General features: G+C 36.0%; 1 protein-coding gene across 1 annotated transcript in view; it reads right to left on the bottom strand.

The window, feature by feature from the left end:
* Positions 1 to 11,682: 11,682 nt before the first annotated feature.
* The window catches only part of AQR (aquarius intron-binding spliceosomal factor), a 48,099-nt gene continuing 33,588 nt past the window's right edge, over positions 11,683 to 26,193 (bottom strand). The window contains exons 26-35 of the mRNA XM_079308096.1: positions 25,631 to 25,840; positions 24,828 to 24,965; positions 23,877 to 23,948; positions 22,295 to 22,482; positions 20,535 to 20,706; positions 18,154 to 18,324; positions 17,344 to 17,429; positions 16,643 to 16,817; positions 15,243 to 15,356; positions 11,683 to 12,186 (exon numbers count right to left, since the gene is read on the bottom strand). Of these exons, the coding sequence (XP_079164222.1) occupies positions 11,956 to 12,186; positions 15,243 to 15,356; positions 16,643 to 16,817; positions 17,344 to 17,429; positions 18,154 to 18,324; positions 20,535 to 20,706; positions 22,295 to 22,482; positions 23,877 to 23,948; positions 24,828 to 24,965; positions 25,631 to 25,840 (1,557 nt within the window). The 3' untranslated portion in view covers positions 11,683 to 11,955. The remainder of the gene's footprint in view (positions 12,187 to 15,242; positions 15,357 to 16,642; positions 16,818 to 17,343; positions 17,430 to 18,153; positions 18,325 to 20,534; positions 20,707 to 22,294; positions 22,483 to 23,876; positions 23,949 to 24,827; positions 24,966 to 25,630; positions 25,841 to 26,193) is intronic.

Below are 26,193 nucleotides of genomic sequence, written 5' to 3'. Positions count from 1 at the left end.
TTTCTTCCTGAGGAAGAAAGAAAAGCACCAGATTCATTTTAAAGAGTAGCATTTTGTAGCAGAGTGACGTAGATGCAAACTTTTAACACAGCTCTATGCAGATGTCCTTTCAATGCATGATAAAATATGAACTATAGATGAAGAATAAAATTAATGTTTGGAAGATAGTACATTTGGAATATAATACATTAATAAAACCCTAAGAATTAGACTGTAGCTAGTCCATAAAGCTGCAGAATATCTCAGGTTAACAACATTGCTTATTTTCTGGCTTAATGAGGAGTAGAGTGCACACAACTAGTAGCAGGTTAATTGAGTTTGCATATCTGCTGGTTCTTTTCATTATCACCTACTCCCTGTGATGAGCTTTGAGCCTATGTGCTTTATTTAACAGATCCATAAAGCCTATTATCCACCAAGACTATTAACAGCTATCTCCCCAATGACTGAGATGTGTTGTGAGCTGTCAGAGTATTTTATTTCTGCCTTGCTCATTCTTTCAGCAGACTGGAAAATTGCAGATATGTTTATAAGTATGATAACACCACACAATTGAAAACACAACCTGCCATTTTCTGATGGTCTTGTGAGAGGTCCAACCACTAAATAAATCTAGAAAAAATATGCAATGGAAAAATAAATAATTATATCTAAAATACTGAGACGTTTCTCAATGGTTCATTTTTAATAGTCCATAATTAAGATTTCATGGTAAAAATAAAAACTGCTCAGGAAATTCTTTTAAAATTGGATCCCAAGAACCCTGTGTACTCTTGGTTATCAGATAACTGCTGTTAACTAGTTATATATACAAGGTGATAAAGGGGTTAAACATCAAGAAGAGAGAGAAAGATAAGCAAAAGTTGGTGTAGTAAAAAGCAGTATTACTCAGCTTAATGGATATGGTACAGTATTATTGAGTTAAACACATTGCTGTATTTCAGATGTTAATGAAATACATGAACAACACACAGGAGGCACCTCTTTTAATTCATGACAAAGTAAACAACGACATGAAAAATAAGAGTATCTGTGTGTGTGTGTGGGCAACATATATAGTTCCATTTCTAAAGTTCTGCTTACAAAGCATTTAAAGTATGACCAGAAAGAATGTTTTCTTGAGCAGTGTAACTTCACCTAGAGAGTGTTGCCCATGGAATTATTTCATAACAATCGCACTAATCATACTATCACAATCACACAGACATGCTAACATACTAATGTAGCTTTCATCACTCCTGTTAATGAAAATGGATTAAAGGAGGGCTCAAAGACAGGAAGCTGTGGACTAACTAGCTGAATTTTTACTGCCTTATGTTATCATACTGTAGAGTACATAAATTTATCAATTATGAGTAAAAGCAGAAAAATATATGGAGAACAGCCTTCCTTACCTTGGCAGCAGAGATTTATGGCTATTTAAATGATCATATTTTCTCCAGTGGGCAGTCACCAAAGCAGTAAGCCAAGGTGAATGCAGTGTTCAACACGAGCCTGTGTCCCCTGTGTCACCTGAACAGGGCCAACCACACCACAGCCAAAACATGGTCATGCCATGGTGACAGGTGTGGTCTCAGCAAATGGCTCACACCAAGGATGGCTGCAAGGAATACAGGGACTTCTTCAGACAGAAATATCTTCCATGAACTGAAGCACTCCTGAGCCTGACATTCCCCAGCACTCACACCTGTGAGCAGCAGGAAATATCTTCGTGCTGGCTCATGGAATCCCAGCTGGTGGTGGGCTATCAGGAGCTGCTGGGCAAAGACAGAAGTGTGGAAAAGTCACCAGCATCAGCCAGAGACTGCATCCCAAGAGGCATTCATGGCTGCCCTGGTAAGACCCTTGTATGTCACTGCTCTGAAGAGCTGAGGATGCAGCTTCCAGCCTCACCCATGGTTTGGCAGATGCATTTTAGTGAGTACAGTAAGTTTCTTCTGACCTCAGCTACAAAAAACACAGGGCAGAGAAACTAAAGATAGACACTAATGCATGTGAATGCTGTGTTTGATTAGTGAAAACTAGTCCCTCCATTCCTTCCATGACAGGAATAGAAAAATAAAGAGGGCTAGAATTGTTTTGCAGTGATCTTACAGAAACCTCCCCTGTGATCACTGTGAAAGAGTATGTTCTTTATGTCATTCACGTGGCATGAAGCTGAATCAGTTGAGGTTTACATTGGACATCAGAAAAAGATTCTTCCCCCAGAGGGTGGTTGGGCACTGGAAGAGGCTCCCCAGGGCAGTGGTCACAGCACCAGCCTGCCAGAGCTCAAGAAATGTTTGGAAAATGTTCTCAGGCACATGGTGTGACCCTTGGGGATGCTGCTGTGCAGGGCCAGGAGCTGGGCTTGATCCTTGTGGAACCCTTTCAGCCCAAAATATTCTGTGATTCTGTGATTTTGGTACAGGCATACCAAAGAAATGTTATCAACCAGACAGGGAGGAAAACATGTCCCAAAACCCCTACGCTAAAGTTTCTGCTTATATTCATTTTATATATATATATATGTATAAGCACTTCCTCAAATTCTTCCATTTCCCTGTCTTTGCCATCATTTTGCTAGATGACAAGAAGTCTATGACTTCCAAGGAATGTTCAGTGTGTATTCCTGTTAGAGCATTTGGTAATTTTTTAAAAGGCATTTAACAAATGATTTTGTGTTAACAGCTTTTTTATAATTCAACAATGTTTATGCTTCAAAAAATTCTGTTAAAATCCACTTAGATTATATTAAATCACACCAGAATGCTGTAAAATATTCTCCGCAACTTTATTCTTGTGGAGATATCTCAAAGAAAGTCTTCTGCCACAAAAGTTGAGCATTTAGTTTAACAAAACATCTTATAGTCAATGTAAATATATGTTGATTTGAACTATGTCAACATTTTTTTTTCACAGTGTATATGAAAATGTGGGGTTTTGTCACTAATTTATTTTATCACTGAAGTTGCTAAACAAATATTTTGGTTGAAAATTTAAGTATGTGGATGATATGCACAGTTATAATGTTGCTGGCAAGCCTGACAGCTTGCAGTTGAAATTTTAAACACACAGCCAACTTAAGCAGAAGAATAATTTCAAATAAAGAAAATACTCAGGACATAGCAAAACAGTGGCACTGTATCTTGTCTCATACTTGCTGAACAGGCCCTTAACATTAATTTGGAGATAGTTTGAATTTTTTCTTCCAATAGAAAACAAACAAAATCTTCACTCTGAACATGTACCTACAGACATATCATTGCAATGTAGTGCTTAATTTCTCATGGCCTTTCCTAAACAAACTAGTTAAATAGCTAATTAAATCTATCTTCAAGCTTCTCAGTTATGCATATATTTCAGATATTAAGTTGTCTAAAATTTGGCTTCAAACTAGAACAAGACAAGAAAGTACTGTGTTTCTTGTTCTATTGGGTGAGGGAGTTCCCTATTTTAAGCAGATTTTACAAGGGTATCTGTACTGGTGATAGTCCAAAAAATTTAATGAAGACATTATGCACACATTCAAGTCTTTTCTCAGACTTACCCAGAAGATTGTTATGATTAATTGTTCCTTGTCTTCAAAATTGCTGATTTGAACAGATACTGACACCCATCAGCATAGAGGTAGATGTGAGAGCAAAAACCCCTACCCAAACCAAAACTTTTGTGAATACAACAGTATGTAAACCCCAAAATCTAAAACCGTAACCAGAAAATCTGCACACATGTCCTACCTGATGCCACAGGGCTGTGTAGCTTAGGAGAGACTTTGATGTACATGGCTGACATTGAGACTGGAAGTGGCAGTTTGACACTTTAGTGTTAGTTACCCTTACAAATTTATACAGATTTCTACTCATGAGCACATCCACTCTTTTTCACATTAATCTCTCAGAGGCTCACCTTGCAAGGTGAAGACTATGTCTTTCCCTTCAACTGTGTGTTGAATGTGGCCATATCTAGCCTGCAAAAAGCTGCAAAACCCATCCAGCAAATTTTCCTATCAACAGCAAACTGAGGCAGAAGGCAGAAGTAGGGGAAGATTCCCACTAAGGGTTTTCTGGTTGACTTGAGGAAGAGAGCTTGGCTCTGCAGGCATCAGTGTGAGAACAGAACAAACACAGTTGCCTCTCTCGTTTCTCAAAGGAGAAAAGTAGCCTAAGGTGGAGACAGGTGCCAACTGGGAAAATATTTTATCAAAGCAGATGTATTTATAGCTCATGTACAAGGTTTTGCCAGAAGAGACATGGAGCTGTTGTTACATTCATAAATTAAAGCTAAATCACCGAGGCAGATACTGAGCTTGCAGCTGCACATTAGTGGGCACCTCCTCAAACTGTGCTCATGGTATATTATGCACCTCTGATCTAGTGGTCTCACCAGTTTATACCCATTGCCTTCCAGGCCCCAGTTACTCACAGTCATGCAATCCCTTACACAAAACTTTGGGTAGCAATTTTAGGACAAATTTATATGTTGGTAAATTTAGCATCTTTCTCTAAGGTCTAGGAGAATCAAGATAAATACTTTTGACCCAAAGCCTCATTAGCCTGGGTGAAACATGCTTTCCTCTGGTACTCTGCTGGCAGAATTCAGACACATGAGAGAGGGATTTCCTTCTCCACATCTCCTCCTCCATGGTAGAGGAGTATTAGCAATAACAATAACTTGCATTGAGCCCTTTATTTCACTGTATTCATTTTGGAACACTGTAAGACGTCATTCCTAAATGTAATAAAATAAATGCAAAGCAAATAAGTTTAAATTTGCAGGACAAACCCTTTTATGTTGTTTAAATTGAAAGGTTTTTTGCATATTTGCATAGAAAGAAAGCATGGGTATTCACTCATAGTTCTGTATAATGAAATAACATAAAAATCTGATTTAAACTAATTATTTACAAAATCGGCTTTACCTTATATTAAATCTCAGGCTTCATACTGACAAAACTAAATGCATTTGTGCTTATAGTAAGAGATCCTCTTGAGAATCAATTTGATATAAATTCACCACTACACAGGGTATGCATGTGTGCTTCCACTGGTATTTGTGTTTCAACAGATAAAATGTAAAATATTATACCTGCTGCATTTGGCCAGGTTTTGTTTCCAATTTACAGTGCCTGTTTCAGCTCAGGGTTACAGGGAGGTACTGAGCATGAGTCAGGAGCAGCAGCTGTCCCCAGTGTCTCATCTCATCACGCAGCTCGGACTGACGGAGCGCCAGCGGGGAGCACGGCAGGAGCAGGGAGCAATCCAGGACAACTGTCCCATCACTGAAGTATCTGTGTGAGCAGGAACAAGATTACTTCATAGCACATTGGAGATCAAATGAGATAAAGAACTGAGCCTGTGAAAATTTCTTAGCGTTTCTCTGCTCTGAGTAGAACTAGCAGGTGCCTCAAACATCAATGTGGACAAGGAAAGAAAGAGTAAGATACTCCATCTTTTACCAGGACAGGAAGGCAGGGCATTTAGGACAATTCCAACAGCTTGAACTTGATGAAGATTGCAGTGAGTCACCCACTTCTGCACAGAGGCTGACCATTTTTCAAAATGGAACACAAGTAGTAATGCAGGAATGGTTCAACATTCAAACATACTTGATCAGAGCTGGTCACAGGTTGATGTTTTCATTTTGTGTGAAACTCCAAATTTTAAATTCCCTTCAGTGCTAATTGGATCAACAAACAAAGCAATGGAAATTTTAAACAATCAAATATGTTGGGGTGGTTTTTAGGTGTGGGTGAGTTTTTTTGTTTAATTAATTGATTTTTTTTTGTTTGGTTTTGATGTTTTTTTAATACTGCACCTTTTACTTTCTAATTCATCCCTTGACTTCTTAAAATGTATAATTCGTGTAAGGGAAAAACATTACTAAAGGCAAGTGCTGGAGCAGTTTTTATTTGTTGATTGTTTTTTAATAAGTGGCAAACAAATTCCAACATTAATGTATCATTTTGGGAAAAACATTGCTTTGGGAAAATTGTCATGTTTAGAACCCCATTATTTTCAGAAACAATATCCCACAAATGTTTCCAAATAATGTCATTTATTTTCTGTTTGAAAACCCATAGTTCATCACTTAAAGTTTATGTAAAACACATCTGTTGCAATAGCTGAGATACTAAGCTGTAATACAGAATTGAACTGGACATCATGGGTTCTGGCCTTGCTCTCCACAAGATTTCTCACTACTACACATCAACAGAGATATAAGAATCCAGATCAGTACACAGTAGACTATCAGTTAAAAAAAAACCCCAAAAAACAGTGTCCAAAATAAGAACTCAAATTTTATTGAAGGTGAATACGTAGCATTCTCCTCTAGAACCTATATGAAAGCACAAAACTCATTATGGAGACTTAGTCTCAGTAAATATTTTAATCAAAGAATAGCAATTTTCAGTATATCTTTCTCATGTGCAAAACCATTATCTCTTCTTATCTTAAACTAATTTAAGTCATTATTAGGTTTAATTCATAGCTATACAGAAACAATAAGTTTTCTTCAAACTTAGATCATACATTACATTACATTACACAATTACAATTCAGCAGTTTTTATTCAACGCTGATCACATTTCCAGGGGTTGTCAGTGACAGAGAGCAAGAAAAACCTTTCCACAGTTGGACTTTTTTCATCCCAGTTAGTCCTGTTTCAATGTTCTTGAATGTGTCCTCAGCAGAGGAGGACTACTGGCAAGTGGATTTCGCCCCCCTCTGACTCAACTTGCAAAACATGTTCTCATTTTAGAAAACAGGATATTGCCCAATATGACACTACTGCTGCTGTCAAAAATCACTCTGAAAAAATAGGGCAAGCCTAAACTGCTGTGGCCTGTGGTCAGAAACAGAATCTTTGTGCTTCTGTACTGAGCTTCTCCCTACCCACTTCTGCTGCCCCTGAACTACTTCCTTTCTTCCTTTACAGTAGTTGAGATACGTCCTGTCCCTAACGACTGTCCCATCTAAAAATAAGTGCTCTTGACACACAAGAGATGTCAGACTAGCACAGCAGGATGCTGAAGCGTCTCGAGATGTGTTGCAGGGCTTCTCTTACAGTGGGCTGCAGCAATTTAGGAATTCACACTTGATAAATGCAATAAGGGCGGCTTCTTTTTATCTCTTGCAAATGGTGCCAGGACTGATGTATTCCTGATCCTTATTTGGCAATCCAGCTTGCTTCTTTTGTGCTGTTCTGTGGAATCACAACATTCTAATGTTTGGTTAAGCAAGCATGCACTGTTATTGTATATAGCTTTTTAATTAACACCTATAGGTGAACTATGTCATTGTTGGAAACTGGCTCAACCTTTTGTTTGGGTCTGCATTTTCTTAAAACATACTTGTACAGAAACACACCCTGCTCTGATAGTGTTTCTAAAGCAGAAAGATAACACCTAAGCTCTGGAAGGTTTCTTACCATAGCTGAAACAACTCCTCTTCATCTTCTTTTTGAATTTCATTTTCCAGACACAGAGATACAGCAACAGTGTATTACACTTAATTAATGCTATTACTTGATCCAATTATCCTTGCCCTTGCTCTTTTTTCAAGGTGAGTGAAAATCATAATGCCAGCTTAATAAAATACACTATCTTTCTTAATAGCTACGTATTACATTATCCTTTATATTGGTTAGATTAAGCTAAAGCCATTCCAGAGCAAGGCCTGGAGAGATGATCTGTCTCCTTGTTACCTAAGTGGGAGTTAAAAAATCACTTTTTAAGTGAGTGTGGGAAGAAAAAAAATCACTTTTTCATTACTATACTAGTGTTTAGTCTGAAATACTGCTGTATAGAAACTGCAAGGGAGTAACTGGAATTACTGTTTCTCTCCTATTCTCTTCAATGTAGCAATTTTGTAGATACTCATGTTTGCAAATTTTTGAAATTTGAGTACTGTACTTTTTCAGATACCTCCCAAAAACTTAGGAAAATACATGACTTACAGAGGATACTTAGCTGGAAGTCTTTCTTGAAAGTTCTTTTGCAATTTGCAATGGAAGCAGCGTTCTTTGAAAACATAGCATGTGAACATTATAACACTTTATTGGGCTTTTCCAAGAGGTACCTAAAGAGCCAGCACTTCGAGAAAGAACTACACTTGAGAAACCACAAAGCAAAGGAAGCACTAAGGGCCATAAAAACAGCTTCCAAAACTCCCACAAAAACATTCATTTTCTATTGATTATCTCATCTGAGAGTAGTACTATGTTTGGCAAAGGAAACTATGCTGTAATGTACCTTAACAGCACTCACAGCTTTTTGACTGCTGTGGGCTGTGATTCATTTGTTGACCAGGATACTGACTTTTGTCTGCTTGCTTCAAGATTTCAAGTGTTACCTACTTCTTGTTTCAATGGAATTGTATATCACCATACAATGTTTATCCAGCATGTGATTATCACCACCTCTAGGTCTTCTTTTAAAAGAATTCAGTGATTTCAGAAAGCTGGTCTCTCTGGTCCTGAAAATGCTGAAAAGCCATTTTGTTAAAAAAAAAACCTTAATTTCTAATCCTCATGAGAACACTTTTCTTCAGGATTCATAGCCTTTTACATTCCAGGAAATGGCAGGATCCACTCCAAGAGGGAAGGGAAATTGCCAGTGCTTGCTTCTCTTCCAAAGGAAGTTAGGTCCTGCCTTATTGAACACACAGAGCAGTACTCTGTGTACACAACTAAAGCAAATACAATGTAGGCTAGCAAAAAGTAAAGGCCTTATCTTTAGAAGTTTATCATATAATATTATATTTAATATTAGAGATTATATACATTTACTTGTCCCTTCTTTTCCTCTTGGCAAAACTGCTCCTGAATGTTCTAGTCCTGACTTACCTACTACCTGTGCCAATCCCTTTCAAAGTCCATACAGACTAAAGGAAAAGCAAACCTCTCTGAGAGCTACCAAGGCATTTTCTTTGATAAAACCAAAACTTGCCCTTACTGCATTATTTCAGTCACAGATGGAAACCAGACTGTATTTATATAGCATTATCTCAGCTATATATGGATGACAGAACCCAAACTAAATTGCTCTTTACCTTTCTTTTTCTGGCTGTTACAGAAATGAACAGGACATTGCTTTACAGTATCATTTTTACATTAGCACTGCATCAGCATCCAAGGGTTGAGGTGTTTCTAAACCAGTTTCTAAGCAAGTCCGGAAAGTAGTAACTAAGTTGTTTTACAGGCTCAGTGCTAAGAGGAAAATGAGGCAATTCATGTAAGGATTGGCTAAATAAATATAAAGAACAACCACAAATGGCTCTTCAGTTTCACTCTAATGTCCTTATTCTATACCTTTGGAATAATAAAATAAAGCAATTTTATATCTTTTCCTCCAGTTCATACCCTTAGAGGATCTTGACCTCAGAAAGATTTTAATTTTGTTCATTAGGTTTTCATGCACTGCTATAATAATCTTTTCAATAATGCTTAAAAAAGAATGTTTAAAAAGCTATTTTAGCAATTACTCTGTTCATTTAAAGATTTTGTCTTTTTAAAGTAATTAGATTTATGTGTATTTTTTTTAATTTCAATACATTTAGTTTAACAACTGGATATTGTTAGAGATGCTAAATCCTAAGCAAATATTGCTATTAGAAAACAAACCATGCAGATCAAATTTACAGTTTTAGACTCCTTCACTTCTCCCTTGAAAGAAAATGCAGATCAATCATAATAAAACTATTTTGGTGGAAAAGACTAAGTTCATCCTTTACCAAAAATTAATAACAGAGCAAAAAAGCTTTGGAATTAAAAGTCCCAAACCCAACCTCACACTCCAAAGAAAAGATTCAAGAACTTTCTGCTAGAACAGACACGATTTTCCAAAATCCCTGAAAATGTGTCCTCTAATGCCCCCATGCCTCTGAAAAAAGTTAAGTTTAACAGTGGGAGATGGCATTAAGGATAAATGACCTGCTCTGCTCAAGTTACCTCAACAAAACCTTCCACTTTTTTTTAAAGGGGGTGCTTGGTGCCTCTGAAGCTCTACATTAAAGCTGTTCAAGCTCTTACAGTTGTTTGCAGTTCAACTGCCTCTTCCAGCCCTCTAGCCAGAAACAACCTGCACTTCTCCTTCAGGGCAACACTGAGGTGTGTCTAGGAGAGCTCTGTCCTTGCCTGCTGCTCTCCAAGGACTGAGCCAAAGTGCCCAGACACTCCTGGGGCCTGCATGGAACAGCTGTGCACACTGTCCACTGCAAACTGCACCACTCACAAAGGTCTCTGCCCCTTTCAGCTCTGGGTGCTTGTTAAGAGTCATTCTGTCCTAATCTTTTATAGAATCTCTGTCAGTTAAATTATTCATTTTAGGAAAAACAGCCCTGTCGAACAACTAGAGAATTCTTTTTAAATTCCTAGAATCCTAAAGCAAGTAATTGTCAGACTCAGTATTTATGGAAAATCAGCTGGAAAACAAAAATGACAACCCTCATCTGAGCTAGCTGCTTGTGGCCTGAAGGCTGAGCATTACTCAACTCTCCATGAGCACAACTGTTAGTGCATGAAACTTTAATACCCCTACGTTCAACACAATTCATTCTTCCAAGGCAGGCAATTCAGTAATTAACAGTACACACCCTTAAATCAAACCACACAAGGATGCATTATTTTTCTTGTTCAGGAAAACTTCATTTCAGCAAAGGAAGAACATAAAAGAACACTGTACACCAAAGGTAAATACTTAGATTTGCTACTCCTGAGCTCCCCTTTGAGAGGAGAACAGAATGATTTCAGGGGGAGAGGGAGATGGGATGCCAGACACACAGACAGGTAGACAATAGATTCATTTCATGGAGCTTGGCAGACATTTAACTTGATGCTATTTTCTCCTGTACTATACTTCTAAACTATTAAGAAAAATAAAAAACTTCAATGCTGTTTAAAAACCTCGGAAGTTAATTATTCTCTAATCATTCTACCAAGTCCATCTGGCAGCTTCACAACTGCAACACTTGAAAGCCAAGAGTTTTCCCTTTGCCAGCAAAAGATGTTCCTATGGCTATTGCAGTGTTTGAAAATCTACTTGGAAATTCCTAAGACTCATTAAACCACTGACTAATTTGACACTATGGCAAGTATTCATAATGAATCAGGGACAAATCCTTTCTCTGATCACTTTATGAAATGTGCACACTCAGAAGTTACCCTAAAAAAAACCCACTCAACCATTATGTCATATTATATGCTTTACATAACCTGCATTCAGGGAATTACTTTCACTTTTCCTCCTCATGTAGCTTTAGCCTGGGCAATTACTGTGTTTTCTCCAAGCAAAAGAAATTTATTTCAAAACACTAATTTAGAACCCAATGCTGCTGAAAAGCTGCATCCTTCCTCTTTCTGTAAAGACTGATAAATTAAAAAGAACATTAGAAGTCAATGATGAGAAATTGCTACAAGTACATTGGCCTTTGAAATCCTGAGAATCCAGTAAGCTCAAAATTCAATAAAGCTTTTGATCACTCTGAAGTCCCATGACAATTCACATTTCTCAGACATAAAAACAAATATCTTAATGAACTTGAGCCTATGCCTAAAATACCATCTCAGTGTATACAAGCAAAGCTCTGCATAAGGAATTCTCCATGGCAAAATACTAAGGAAACTACAAAGCATGTCTGACTAATATTGAATATACTTAGTGAGGTTTAATGGGTGACTGAATTAAGAGTCAAATATTCAAAATTGGTATAAAAAGCATCTTTACTGAACAACTTATAAAAAGGAAAATGCATACAATTTGAGGTCATTAAACAAATTACCAATAGTGACAAAAACTCAACAGAATGTTTGCCAAACATCTCGCTTGTCCACAAAGTATCCAGTGAAAAATATACCAGACAGGTATTACATAGGCAACTATTTAATGAAAGTCAATGTAAAAATAGCAATTATTTTTCTAACTGCTTTTTTCCCTGTCAATTTTCCAAAATGCATTAAGGACAAGGATTCCACCAATCACTTTTCAGTCTCATTCTCAGGTTCACTGTCTCCACTATCACTGTCTCTTCCAGGGTGTTCTGGCATTTTTCGATGTTCAACTATTTCTTCCACGTTCAATTCTCCTTCCTTCATCATTTCTTCTACTTCATTTTCTTCCTGCATGCCCTGACCTTCACCTTCTACTTCAGTCTCTCCAGTTTGTGTCGGTTCTGGTTCTTCAATCATGGCAGGTGGGGGCAGTAAATGCTGGATGATTGAAAAAAAAAAAGGATTTTAGGTTTTTACAATTTAGTTTGAACTGTTCATCTTATATTTAGGATTTTGCATTAGATAACAAGTTAACAACCAACATTTAAAATTTAGAAGCCATGATTTGTAAGCACTTGACTCCTATAGAAAAAAAATTGGAATAATGATCACAATATAGTCATCTTAGATACATTTTTATTTCCAGAAACAAGGGTGTTCCAACTCAAGGACAGAAAACACATTTCATCACCCCAGGCACTCAGACAAGCAATAGGGTTATGGTAAATCCCTACTTGGAGCCATATGCGTATTTCTACCCTAACTTTATCTGTTACCATTTCAAACTCCTAGATATGTTTAACTCAGTTTTTGATGCCTTCAACAGGCCTGTCTAACAACTCATACCCATAATTTCCCCTTGCAACATCTTATAAAATACTATGTGAATATTATCTGTACTTAACAAGTTTCATGGCACAGCTGTAAATGTAGAACAATTCAAGCTTCACTAACAGTTAAACAATGCTTAAATATTTTCACACAACACCTCTGAAAAAGTAATTTAGTGTATTCAAAGTGTTCTGCTTACAACCAAAGAAGGAGTTTACAAAACATTATAGGCTGGAATGGTAGCCAAGTAACAAAACTGGACAAAAAAAAAACTCAGCAATGCACTGAGCTGAAGAGTATGGATGAATGCTATATAATTCCAGGCTGAACAGAAACACTCACATCTCTTGCAGCCTGACATTATTTAATGACATGATGGATATTTCTTTAGACTATTTTGGATCTTTTTAATGAAATGCAATCTTGAAAAAGTTGATTGTTTAGCTTTGTTTTGCTCAAAAGGCAACTTTTTTCACATGACAAATGAGGTTGTCAATTACAGTGAAGTTTTACCTTCAATTAGATGATACTAATATTACAAATTTGCATAGGCAAATATATAAATCCATTATAATTACCAGAAGAGAAATAAAAAGCATTTTCTATAGACTCTGAAGTTACCAGACTGGTCTCTGTGACCATCTGTGCACAGGAAAGTGTACTTCCAAACCAAAAATCTTACAAAAATACATTCTTGATGTATGAGGCAAACTCAGATTTCTGTGACTTAGATGCTTGTTGTGCTTTGTGACAACTACTTGTAAAGCCTGGTGTAAAAGAAAAGGAAGATAATAATGTTGTACTGAACAGAATAAAAGAAATTTAATGCTAGCTTTGCTTTTTTTCAGTAGCTCACTTCTTGGCTTCTCCTGCAAGGATAATGTGATTCATTGTCACAGTAGGAAAGCAGCAGTTTTGTAACTAATTTTAGCTAGCAATAGATAAGATTAGGATGCCAAAAAAGACTAACAGGTACTAGCAGGAGACTGGGTCCATATTTGATTAAAGTGTCAAGCAAATGCTTTTTGGTAAAATTTAGATGCTAGCATCTGCTTTTCAGGACATGTATACAGTTCCCTGTTTTGACAGGGCTATTCATTTACACCTAAATGTGGCCAATCTACTGCACAATCTACTAAATCTTCATCGCATAACATTTTGCATGGTTGAAAGATCTCCAACTATTCTAGACAAACTGGCTTCAAAGCAAGTCTTGTCAGGTGCCTACAGGACTGGGTTTCAAAAAAAACAGTGTAAGCTTACTTCACTACTACTAAAAAAAATTACAGTCAGAAGAAATTCTAGTAGCATCATATTTATATATCCCCTTTTCCTCATAGTACACAGGTAATTACAGCGTTTCTGAAAAATAGTGAGAAAGTATGCTCTCTGTCCAGCCAATCTGGAAAAGGCTTTTTCTGGGTAACAAAACACCTGGGGTGAAATTTGGGCGAAGCTTTCTCTCAGAAATATAAATAAAATCCAGAAGTCACTAGGTAAGAACTGCAGAGAAAAATAACTTTTCTATCTGAAAGTTTGACATTCGGTTAAAGTTTTGGGTTCTGATCGCTACTGATTACATTGTCCTGTCTTAGAAGTGAAAGAAAAAAGGGAAGAGGATGTGACAAAAACATCCTTGCATTAAAGAACAGAACCTAGATTTCTTAGACTATCTGTTCAAGGACAGCCATGCTCACACTCTCTTTCCACAGTCTGCTAATACAGAGTAAGTAGTGTCCTTTCACATAAATTTTGTCCACTTTTGGAAATCTTTCAGAAGAGCAAAAACCAGTAAGGGAACTTCAGAGTACCATGAAAGCATAAATTATAATGCAATATATAGGTATTATATAATATATGAAGAATAATATATAGGTAATATAAATATGACAGACCCCAGACACTGAGTGAAAGCTGATGCAGTTGAGGGATTGCATTTAGGACCATTCCCTTTTGGTTTAACCACCTCTATGCTTTACAGATCCAAGTATGCTGAGCAAAGGCAGCTCTCTTCTCAGTATCCTACCTAAGCTACCTTAATGCTCCAATTACTCACATGAGACTACAAAGACTTTCTGCTGCATTCTGAATTCTGCTTCAGGGATTAAACACTGGCAAAATTAGGTACAGAAGTAACTACAACTGCTTCCAACCCCAATGCAATTTTGCTTGATGCTGAAGTAGGGTTGAAAAAAATTGCTCCAGAACAAAAAACACTACAGCTGCAAACCAACCTGGATTATAGGGTGATTTAACAGGGTTAAAATAGTTTCAAGACATGATCTGGTCTTTCTCTTAATTATTGCATCATGCAGTGGTGTTATAATCCCACTAGCTGAAATACCTCACTTACCTGAAACATAACACACAAGTTTCCTTCAAATTAATACTGGACAAGTTAAGTATTAATGGATAGTATTTTAGGCCCAGACAGAGCCATCAATGCACTTGTCATCAACTACTGATAGGTTAGTGGCCTTAAATTAGGGCTAAAACCACTCAAACATACAGCTTTAGGTACATTTTAGAAAACCTTAATATTCTCAATCCAGTCCCAAACACTTGTTGAATTTTAAATATAACAGAAACAGACAAATCTCAACAGCCTCTCACTGAAAAATTATTTTATTTTAAATGCATTCCAAAAGTTAGAAGGCCCTTACCTGTTGATGGTGGCGTGTACTCTGTATCATGTGCATATACATATTGTACACAAAGTTGGCCATTTGAGGCATGTTCTTAATAACATGTATTTGGTGAGCTGGTCTTTCTCCATTCTAAGAAGAGGAAAAAAGTTGACATTCAGCAAACAAAGCAAAACAATCATCATTCAAAGGTTATTTAACTGTATTAGAAGTCAAAAGCCCTGAGAAATTAAATAACACTTTTCAAAGAAAAAAAATTGGTGAATTCTTTGGAAAGTTCAGAAGCATAGGTTTTACATTTTGGGGAACTGGATTAATCATGATACTGCAGCCTGAAGAAGAAACTTCAAAAGGAGAGGATGGGTTCTGACTCCTACTCCATTAAGTACATTTTGGACTCAAGTAACTTAACATATTGAATGCACAAATTGTTTATGATCAGATTAGGAGTTAGCCTCTTGCTTGTCACAGCCCAGCTCCTTGCTCACACTCAGTGACCATGCTCATTGCATTCTTGTTGCATAGTCGATCTGGAAGTTTCAATTCAAAGGGCTCCCTCCCAAGCTTGTCAGCAGCATTTAAGACCAGAGAATCTATAACTAAATTTTGGGTGAATGCAGCTTCAGAACGCAGAGTGGATATGCTCCTTTGTTTCTTCATTTAGCTCCTGCTCTGTGTGCTCTGTGCTTAGATCCTCGGCACAAACCTTTCCCTAAAGATCTAGTGCAGTATTACAAATTAAGTTTTTGTACTTATGAACCTAGCTCAGCAGTAAAACTCTTGGGATATTGGAACCAATTTAAAGAGAAAAAAAAAACTTGCAATCCTGAATTACTCTGTTACATGTAATTTTACCTCTTTAAATGAGAAATTATTAGCTTTATGTAGCTTTGCTTGAGAGATAACATTATTTTGTTTCATAACAAAACAGAAAGCATTTAAAACTAAAAAAATATTTTGAACACAAAAGAAAAATACTGAATCATTTACACAGGCAGAACTCAGGAAAATGCAGACACAACAGTTACTGATACTTACGTTACACTGATAATTAACTCTTGTGGAAACATCAATTAAAACCAGCTGATGTGTATCATGACAAAAGATAACTCCAAGGAGTTATTCATACAACTACAGAATCATGAAGGTTGGGAAAGACCTCTAATATCAATGAAATCCAACCATCAAGTGACTTTGTTGAGTTCACCACTAACCATACCATCAAGTGCCACATCCACACCTTTTTCTAAGTATTTCCAGGGACAGTGATTGCATCATTTCCCTGGACAGCCTGGTCCAATGCCAAGATACACCAGATACACCAGTCTGGCAGAGAAAAAAAAGTTTCACCTCTTACAGCCCACTCAAAAACACAAACACCCATCACAGATACCAAAATCCAATGCAGCTGTTCCTACCTGCCTTGCTGTTGGAAAACATTCTGTGGGAACGATATGGAGGTGAAGTGGTCGAGCTGTGAGCTGGCTGAAGGCTGGAGTTAGCTCAAAACAGTTCTGAAATAGTGACACCCTTGCAAAGATATAAAGTCCAAGTCTGGCTCTTGACATGGCAACGACTAATCGTCGGACATCCCTTCAGAAAACAAAATCAATCATGTTTTTTCATCAGTGACACACAAGAGTCTTAATTAAAAGAAATATAAAATCATCTGCTAAAACACTATCTTGTCTTTAGTTGTTCTCCCTACATATTGTTTCGATGACAAGCAAATCCTAGTACCATTATATAGAACTGTAAATATATTGGTTCACTGTACCAATACCACATGAAAAACCACCTTCTACTATTTTCTTACACCTCACAACTAAAGTTGAGAATAAACATTGAGAAAAAAATTCCAATAGCATTTCTGTATCTGAATGAGTAAAGAAGAATCTGATAACTCATCTATCTACCAAAGATTAGACATGTCTTCCTCCATCACATCCTAAACCAAAAGTGCAAACATTTAAAATGCAATAATTATATACATAGCATTGAACTTCATTTCTGCTACATACTCATAGAACAGAAACTTTTGTATAATGTACTATAAACATTTCTGGATCTGATACAGAGTGCAAGTACTGCTATGGCACCACAAGATGTTTTTACATACCTAAGGTGGCCTACAGCTTTGGTACGTACGAGTGAAAGGAGAATATAATCATTCTGTTGGCCTTGGAATCTGTCCACAGTTGTCACCTAGAGAATTTAAAAAAAAGGAAAAAATAACCTCTATAGGTTAATCTTTGCCATTTCAATTAAAACATGATACTAAAATTTTAACATCAACTTTGGACTGAGATTGCAGTAATCGAGAAGAGAAAATTCTTAACTGATTCAGTTGGTCACCAACAAGAAGTCTGTTTTTTTTTTTCTGGAATATGTTGGGAGGAGCTTTGGTCTGATTGTATACTGTTTCTTTTACTTCTTTTTGTTTAACTTCAGACAGTTAGAAGTGGGGTGCTAATACCAAGATTATGAAAAGTCATTGACTTTGTAATACCGTTTTAACCTGCAGAATTAGCATTAGACATTTTAACTATATTCTTTGTTTCTTCAGATTTGTGATCACACATTCTATCAAATAATTTCCATTCTGGGTGGATCTTTCTAAAGATGTGATTATAGGGAATGATGCTATTATAGAGAACAAAGAAATTACAAGAAGTGTTATTTTGTCCCATATAGCTTGTAATCTTTTCACCTTCACCGACTTCACTCTGTCAAATATTCAACAGGCAAAAACAAAGGCACTAATTTCTGAAATTCTATAGAATGCAGGTTCATAAACATGTGGTTAAGCAGGAAATACTTCCACAGACAGATGTTTAAATATAGTTGAAATTAGCATGACCTGCAATATGACAATTTAAAAACACAGAAACCAGAACTACTCCAATGACTAGCAGATTTTCAAAGTCACCTTGTTTGGCCGTCCAATCAGAGGATTGTTGCCACATCTCTGATTAATGACATCACGGATCAGGTGTTTCTGTCCATTATATGTTGTCAGGATACTTATCCTGTCTGCAGGATAACCAAGCAGGCACATGTACATGAAGACTGCCACAACATACTCTGCCTCACCAAGATTCTAAAGTTTAAAATAAAAGAAAAAGACATGAAGACATGAAGAAAAAGACAAAAAAAAAAGAATAGTATCTGTGACATTGCCAGGTATTTAGGCAAATATTTTAGTGCTAAGAAAAATGTCCCTAGATCTGACAATTCTTGGTTCGCTTCATACAAACCATTTTGAAAGAACAAAAGAACCACAAGTAGGTTTAATACCTTCATTCTCATTCCTTTTCAGAAAACTTCTAAAAATATCTACACCAATATTATTGTTAGGCACTGATTGAAACTTTGCAATATTTACTCAAAAGTTCCAGTCAGCCCAAAAAGCTGCAATGACTCACTCCTCAGTAAACTGAAAGTAAGAACTAGTTGAACTTCCATAAATAAAGTCCTTTCAAGTATTAATTAGGAGACAGACATCTGGATTATCAAATCCAGTTATTACCACTGCAGATCATCCTATTCAATTACAAATTATCAGCTGTTATTTTGTGTACCGTAACTTTCTCTCACTGTCATTACCTCACGAGTCTGTCCCAAAGTACCACTCTTCTGGCTACAGGAAGCTTTGTTCTATTTCCAGACTGAAGTTATTCATATCCTATTTAAATCCACTTTCTGTCAACAAAAATTATCTTTCAGGTTAAAAAGTTGTTCTCAAATGCTGACATTTACTCCTGCTCTATTTATACAAGGAATTTTATCCCCACTTGGCATATGTTTGAATAGGCAGGACATACCAGCCTCATTTATTTTTTCTTACTAAGTGGGCTCTGCATTACTTGGAAAATGCAGTTGCCAGGCATATCAAACACCTGTGGGTGTAAAGCTATTCTACAAATTTTAATCCCCTTTAAGTCTGGAAAGAAAAGCTCAAATTGACAAAGAGAAATAATACATTACAGCAACCTGTTATCTCGTGAAAAACCAACATACTCTGCTAAATATCATTCAATTATCACGATCACCAAAAACAAAAGTAATGCTAGAAAGTATTAGAAGAGTGTGCACATGAGAGTACTGATATAATGAGAAGTGTGTTCTGTGTCCTCATGTCAGTGTTCTTAATCTTCTTTAGCCAAAGAGTAGTCTGAAGCAGTGCTCACACTCTCAGTTATAAGGCACTCCTTTCAGTTGTTTGTGTTCCACTGGACAACTATTTACTAATTGAATGCTACAGTTTCAAAAAAAAAAAAATCTAAATAATCTCTCCAAACAATTCTATCCTCAATCTAGCAATGGGATAAAGTGAATTATGATTTACTATTGCATTCTTCTTTAGCAGGACACTGATTTGTACTGAAAATGTATTGAGAAATACATAAAAATAATATGAAAGTATTTCATATCTTTTAAAAAATATAGATTCATGTAAGTCTTAGTGATCTTCAGGGGGGAAAATGAACATGAATATTACCATCATAAAGTACATTATTTGCTTCCCATAACATTAAGCAAAATAAAAGGTGTTAATTCCACATTTCAATTAAACTCCTTAACTTGCACATTGCTCCAGCTCTAACTCTTCCCAAGTTTGCTATTTTAGGCACCATAGTTTGTTTTGCCAGATTTTAAAATAAGAAAAATAAAAGGACTGAAAATAGAAGTATCTCGTTATTTCCCTATTTTAAGAGAAACAGATAGAGACTGTTGTTGATTGCTTAACTTTAAAATTTACTTGAGAGTTTGAAAACTTAGTTGAGAAACTCCAAGACTAAGGTTTTTTGGCAATTTATTTCATCCTCAACATCTCTATGCCTCTTTATGTATATTAATAGCAGTACTTTTGCTCTTTTGTAGTTTTATTCTTTTATGAATGGGCATTTTAACATTCCTACATATAGATCAAATAAACACAGTGACTCTTCAAACTCATTTATGAGCTACCAAGCAAACTTCAATTCTTTGTGTTCAGGGGAAGTGCTACATGGCATTACAGCTGAATTACAATGGACTTGAATTTGCCTTGGGTCAAAATGATGTTTTGTAATGAATGACACCAAGTCTCATCCCTCCCTTAACAATGAAAAAACAGGTATCAAAGTCATTCACTGAGCAAAACATAATGTTTCATTTTCAACACACAAAATTCACTAAAAGCAGGAAATCACACTAATGACAATTATCTGAGAACATGAACTGAATGTCAGTTTACTATTTTTCTTCATTGCAGATCTAACAAGCACCACTGAGGCTAATAAATTACACACGTAGTATTTCCCTTACCTGATAGAAATAAGGATTGGGTTCAGACTCTCCTACACCATTGAAGTCTTCTACATTTATGAGCTGGAAGTCATACAAAAAGCCAGCATTGGCTGTCCTGAACTCTGGCAGAAGCTGCACGTGGGGCAGGTTACCCAGGTTCTTGTAGCGCCAGTTGTAGAGGTTACACAAACTGCTCAAAACCACACAGAAACAAACCACAGAGTGAGTTACAGCAGCTCCTGAACTCATCCAGAATAGTTCAAAGATTAGTAGGTTTTCAGTAAAAAGAACAATTTTGCTAGGCAGCCTGCACATATCTGAATGAACACACACAATCTATCCAGCAATATTATTTTTAGGTTGTGATTCTGTTTTGTTCTCGCTCACTGAAAACTTCAGATGCCATGTCAATGTGGCACACTTAGGCTTAAGTCTGCTCCTCTTGATCAAGGTACAAATTTTGCAAAATCCTAGTGGAAATTTTCACAGGCAACAAAACTTCAGGAATATTAATGCTTCTTTACAAAGCAGAAGGAATAAGGAAAAAAGTATTTTCTGCATTAACTGTGGTAAGGCTTGTTACAGTAAAATAAATTGATTTCCTTATTTATTTAGTGTGTTGCCTAATAATTAACACAAGACATGAACTGCAGCAAACAAAATCTACCCAATTCTGAATGATTCCTGATATTTATAGGGACAGCAATACTAACAAAATGACAGTAATACTAACTGCTCATTCACAAATGCACAACAATATTCAGATCAGATTAAGAAGCAGATAGCTCATGGGGAAGCTACCTGTGATCAAAAAAGACAAAGCATAGGAAGGTATGGACAAAAAATCCTTGATCAAGAAATCACTTGCGAAGTGAAGGACTTCTGCTCTCTTGTCAACACAAAGTTCAGTAAGATTTTATAAAATAAACTCTATTTACCATCACATTCAAATAAAATTTTCATTTAAAAAATCATACTGAACTGCCATGCACAAGACCAAAAAGTAATATTTCACATTCCAACCATTTCCTACATGAAAAAAATGAAGTTATCCTTCATACTGTCCACTACACTTTATGCTTAAAATAAAGACTTAAAATTAAACTTAGAGTAGCAAGATTTTATATGGAGTAATTTTCTCTTATTTGGTTTTATTTTTCCTTCTTAACATAGCACTACAAATACTCAATTTACACAACCAGTATATCTGGTATTTAAATTATCACAATGAAATGACAAATACATAGATAAAAAAGAAATGCTATTACACTACAGTGTAGCAGTGTCTCCTTTAATATAAAAAAGGCTTTATATTTTTGTGAGGACAACCAATCTCCAGATGCCTCTCTCCTGAAATACTACTCCTAAAAAGCACCCTTTTATAGACTTTAAGGGAATTATTATATATTCAATGCTAAAAAAATCAGGTCTTTATTTAACTTTGAACATACCAAATGTTAACTTAGAAAACAAAGCTTCTGCAAAGTTTCATTTGTAAAATAAACACTTAAGATGATTGAGTACCTTTGAATATAATTTTCATTAAAGTACTCATGCAACAACAGAGTACTACAATTAAGAAATTAATATGATTGCTTTTCAGAGAAATAAAATCTGCCTTCCTAGCCTAAGCTGGAATTAATGGAGCAAAACAACTAAATTCTAGTTTTGCAAAGTCCTGCCCTAACAATAAAAAAGTTTCTGTAACTATATGTGCCCTTCTCTCATTTTTAACCTGTTACTTTCTTACAAGCTAGACAAAGGACTTTCTGCCTTACCTTGCTCTTGCTCTTCCTTGTGCATCCAAATCGACAGTTGGCACTCCAACACGAACAAACCGTGTAAAAAGAGACTGTTCCATGTTGGAGTATTTTTGAAAAGCCATGTTCTTAATGACTGGTGGCAATTGATGATGGTCACCAATCATAATCCACCTCTTCAAACGACTGAATCCATCCTGGGGGTTCTAGAATTGAACAATTACACTACAGCAACTATTACAATAAAATCAAGGCACTCAAAACACATTAAGAGTCACATTGCCTGCCTTTTTCTAAGCCCCTCAATATTTGTTTTTAAGTTACACTGAACTGCAGCTTCCATCCAATGAGAGAGTAGAACTGTAAATAAAAAGTCTCTTTTCTTATAAAACAAGCACCTTTATCTACTAAAATTAGTAGAAAAATATCAGAATAAATATCATATTATATTGCTTTAAAAGCCAAAAACCCAATTACTACACAGTAGCAGTAGCTACCCCAGAAACGTCCTTTGAACTTGATTTTTTGGATTCTGAGGTAGTGAATACAAAGCATCTGAAACAGTTTTTAGTGTTCAGATGTCTGAGGCCAAACTGAACTTGCCTTTCAAGTGTCTCTGTAGTTCATGTGTTTCATCTGTTTACTTCTGTAATTCTCAAATAGCCTCTTCCATGACCAGGATGAGCCCCTAACTAATTCCCATCTTGGCTCTTGGACTGAATGCTCATCACAACTAGCATCCTGGAGACTTCCAGCTGTCAGATCCTCATTACACACTCCTGTGATAATTCCCTTTCCCCTTGGGAACACTGTTTGAGACAGAACGTAAAGTTCTTTTTCTGCCACTTGAAGCAGAAGAGCTCTGAAGTTGTTTCTGATCAGACAGCAAGGAAAGGAAACTGAAATCTGGACTGTCCAATTCTTCAAGCCTGAAAATGCCTTAGTAAGAAAGTAAGAGGATGGAAACAATTTTTATTGGCAAGAATAAAAAAACCACAAAAAAACTAAACTCTCTTTTTTTAACCTGCTCCTGAAAGTTTCTGCTTTGGAGATGTTCAAGCATTCAATATAGTTGTTCTGTACATATCAGCATGACAAAGTTGGACAAAGAGCCCCCTCAAAACTTCTGCTTTTAAAAATTTCTTACTGAATTGCAAGTGAAGAAATCAAGTACTACTACTCTGGAAGGCCAGATCCTTAAGTTTTGTTAAAATAAAAGCCCATTCAATTTTCAAGGACCATTAGGATTCCTCACATAAATAAAGTAATGGAATATCCCTATGGTGAAATGATCTACTCTAATTACACAAACTCTTTAGTTTCTGCAATTCTCACATATACCTATTTTCCTTCACCTGCCAGATGCATGTGGTTATACAGTGGTCATTTAAAAGTTTGAAACAAACTGCAAGATGCCTACTTCATTGAATAAAATAATTACACAATTTCATAATCAACATGAAAGTTCTTACTAACAAATATCAGTTCTGGGTTACTTTCTGCACATGATATTTTTCATTTTAATATTCAATATTGTTCAAGAACATAGAGTCTTATTTATCTTTTTTTTTTGAAAGATCTTTTATGTTTCAAGTCTAACCTGCAACAGAAGAGGTATAAAGGTTTCTATCTCCAGAATCTGAGCAGACTCTTCCATTAAGATGTTGTCATACTGAGGGGAAAAAAATAAATAAATAAATAAATAAAAAGATGTTCATAAACACAGTAACACAAATGAACGTATTTAATTCAGCCTACCTAAGGAAAGCATCTATAACTCCTTCAGATTTTGCTGGGTGGAACAGTTAGAGCAGGATTTCACCTTATAGGCAAAACATCAGTACTACCAAATAGGTGAAGTCCTACTACATCAATGGCAGATCTCTCTGTACCAGTCAGGGCTTATACTGAGAAGGAATCCATGACTGAATTACATTACATGCTTCCTGTATGCCAAAACCACAGGAGAAAAGCTTTGTGCAGTGGTGCAAACTAATTTGGTATCTCTGCACTGAAACTGAAGAGGAGCTATTTTGTGATCCAATACAGTACATGACCAGTGAAAAATAATATTGAAAGAATTACTGGTGGCTGGCTTTTATCAGAAAAAAAAAGACTGCACTAAATTAATAGTTATAGTAATCATTGTAGAATGAAAAAAGCATTGTATCATAGTTATTTTTCCTCAAATTGTTAATTTTTAGATAATCAAAGCTGTAAAGGCTATATTTGCTACCCAGTTCTGCTTTTATTTTATTAATCTTATTGCTGGTGCTTATCATGTAATATGGCAAAACTGACTTTTAAAAAAATGCACTATTAAGCATTTTTTGTATATACAATAACTTAAAAGTGATTTAATCTTTTACTTACAGAAATTATATTTTTCTTCAGTAGAATTAAAAAACTCAAACATACAGGTAAAAAAATACAACTCTAAATAATCTAGTTGCCTAGATTTGGGGCAGATAAAAAGATTCATATGGGGTGGGGAATAAGGGAGAGCCAACACCAAAATCTACTAGTAAGGTAACACTAGTATATTCCTTACTTTGAAACCTAATTCAACCAGGTCACGTCGTTTCAGAGCAGCATGAGTACAAGTCATGGCAATGATTTTTGCTTCTTTCACCAACAGGTATTTGGATCTATCCAGGCCACTGCGGAGAAGTTCAAATGCTCTGAATTCCTAAGGAGGACAAAAGAAAAGTCTTGGAAGTCAGAATATGAAAAAATATCACTTATAAAATTAATCCACTCAAACTATGTGGCCACCTTCTTAACATAATTAAACAACAAATGTTCTGAGAGTACTGTTAACAATCATGAATAATTTGTTGTGGCTTCCAGGTTTAGCATATTTTGAAAAACAATCTTGGAAAAACCTATCAAAGAATTCTTCCAACCTGTATGTACATACAAATTTGCACAAATGGCAACAAATACTCAAATAATTCTGAGGAACTCTCCCAGAATCCCCCAAGATTTTATTTTACTGAATCTTCTTGTTTCCTATTTTACTGCATCCTAACATCACATCAAATTCAGTAGTAGAAAGACCATTACAGTGAATATAATGAAATGATACACAAATCACCTTTACCCTAACTTGTAATAGCCTCTTAAGCAATTCTGGAAAAATCTGAGTTTTAGGTTATCTGATTAAAGGCAATTCAAAGCAAGACCCTGTGAAGATCAGAGGAGCAGTGATACATGTACCAATCCTTTTAACCTCATCAGTGAAAATGGATACAGAATGGCTGCTTCCCACAATCCAACTAATTTTGGAACTGTGTAAAGTTTTTCTACAGGATTAGTCAGACTCACCTGCCTTTTAACAGTTACATGTCTTACCTCGAGCTGAGTGAATATTTTCTTAATATGTCTAAAACACCCTTCAGCAATTTCCATATCTTCTTCATATGATTTGCCTTTGAAAACTGGTTGAGGAGCATTTGCAAAATACTGGTGAAAAGGAAAGAAACTAGAGACATCTGCAACATCTGGCGATTTTCCACCTTTAACTTTCACTTTACTGATATACTCCTCCCAACGAGACATTACCTATGACAAAGCAAAGTGGGTTTATATAATAATGTTTTTGGCAATGTATATGCTTGCAGCATAGCATTAAAAAAAATATTACAGAAGTAAGGTATGTCTTAGGTAGCACTTGAGCTTGTGTCAGGAAGTAAACTTCAGAAGTAAACTTCTTTATTATCTCCTCTTATACTACTTTGATTTAAATACCAAGTGGGATTCAATTAGGAGGAAACTGAACCAGAAGATGACCTCTAGCAATGTTCCTTGCACTCTCCAAGGCCTAATGTCCATGTAATGCTAAGGTCCACACTAATACTACCCCAGAGTATCTTCTGTAAAAACAGACACAGTATGTGCATTCAGTCCTCAGTACC

Source organism: Erithacus rubecula (genome assembly GCF_903797595.1).
Source record: "Erithacus rubecula genome assembly, chromosome: 6".
NCBI classification, from domain to species: domain Eukaryota; kingdom Metazoa; phylum Chordata; class Aves; order Passeriformes; family Muscicapidae; genus Erithacus; species Erithacus rubecula.
This window is presented reverse-complemented; position numbering and strand designations above follow the sequence as displayed.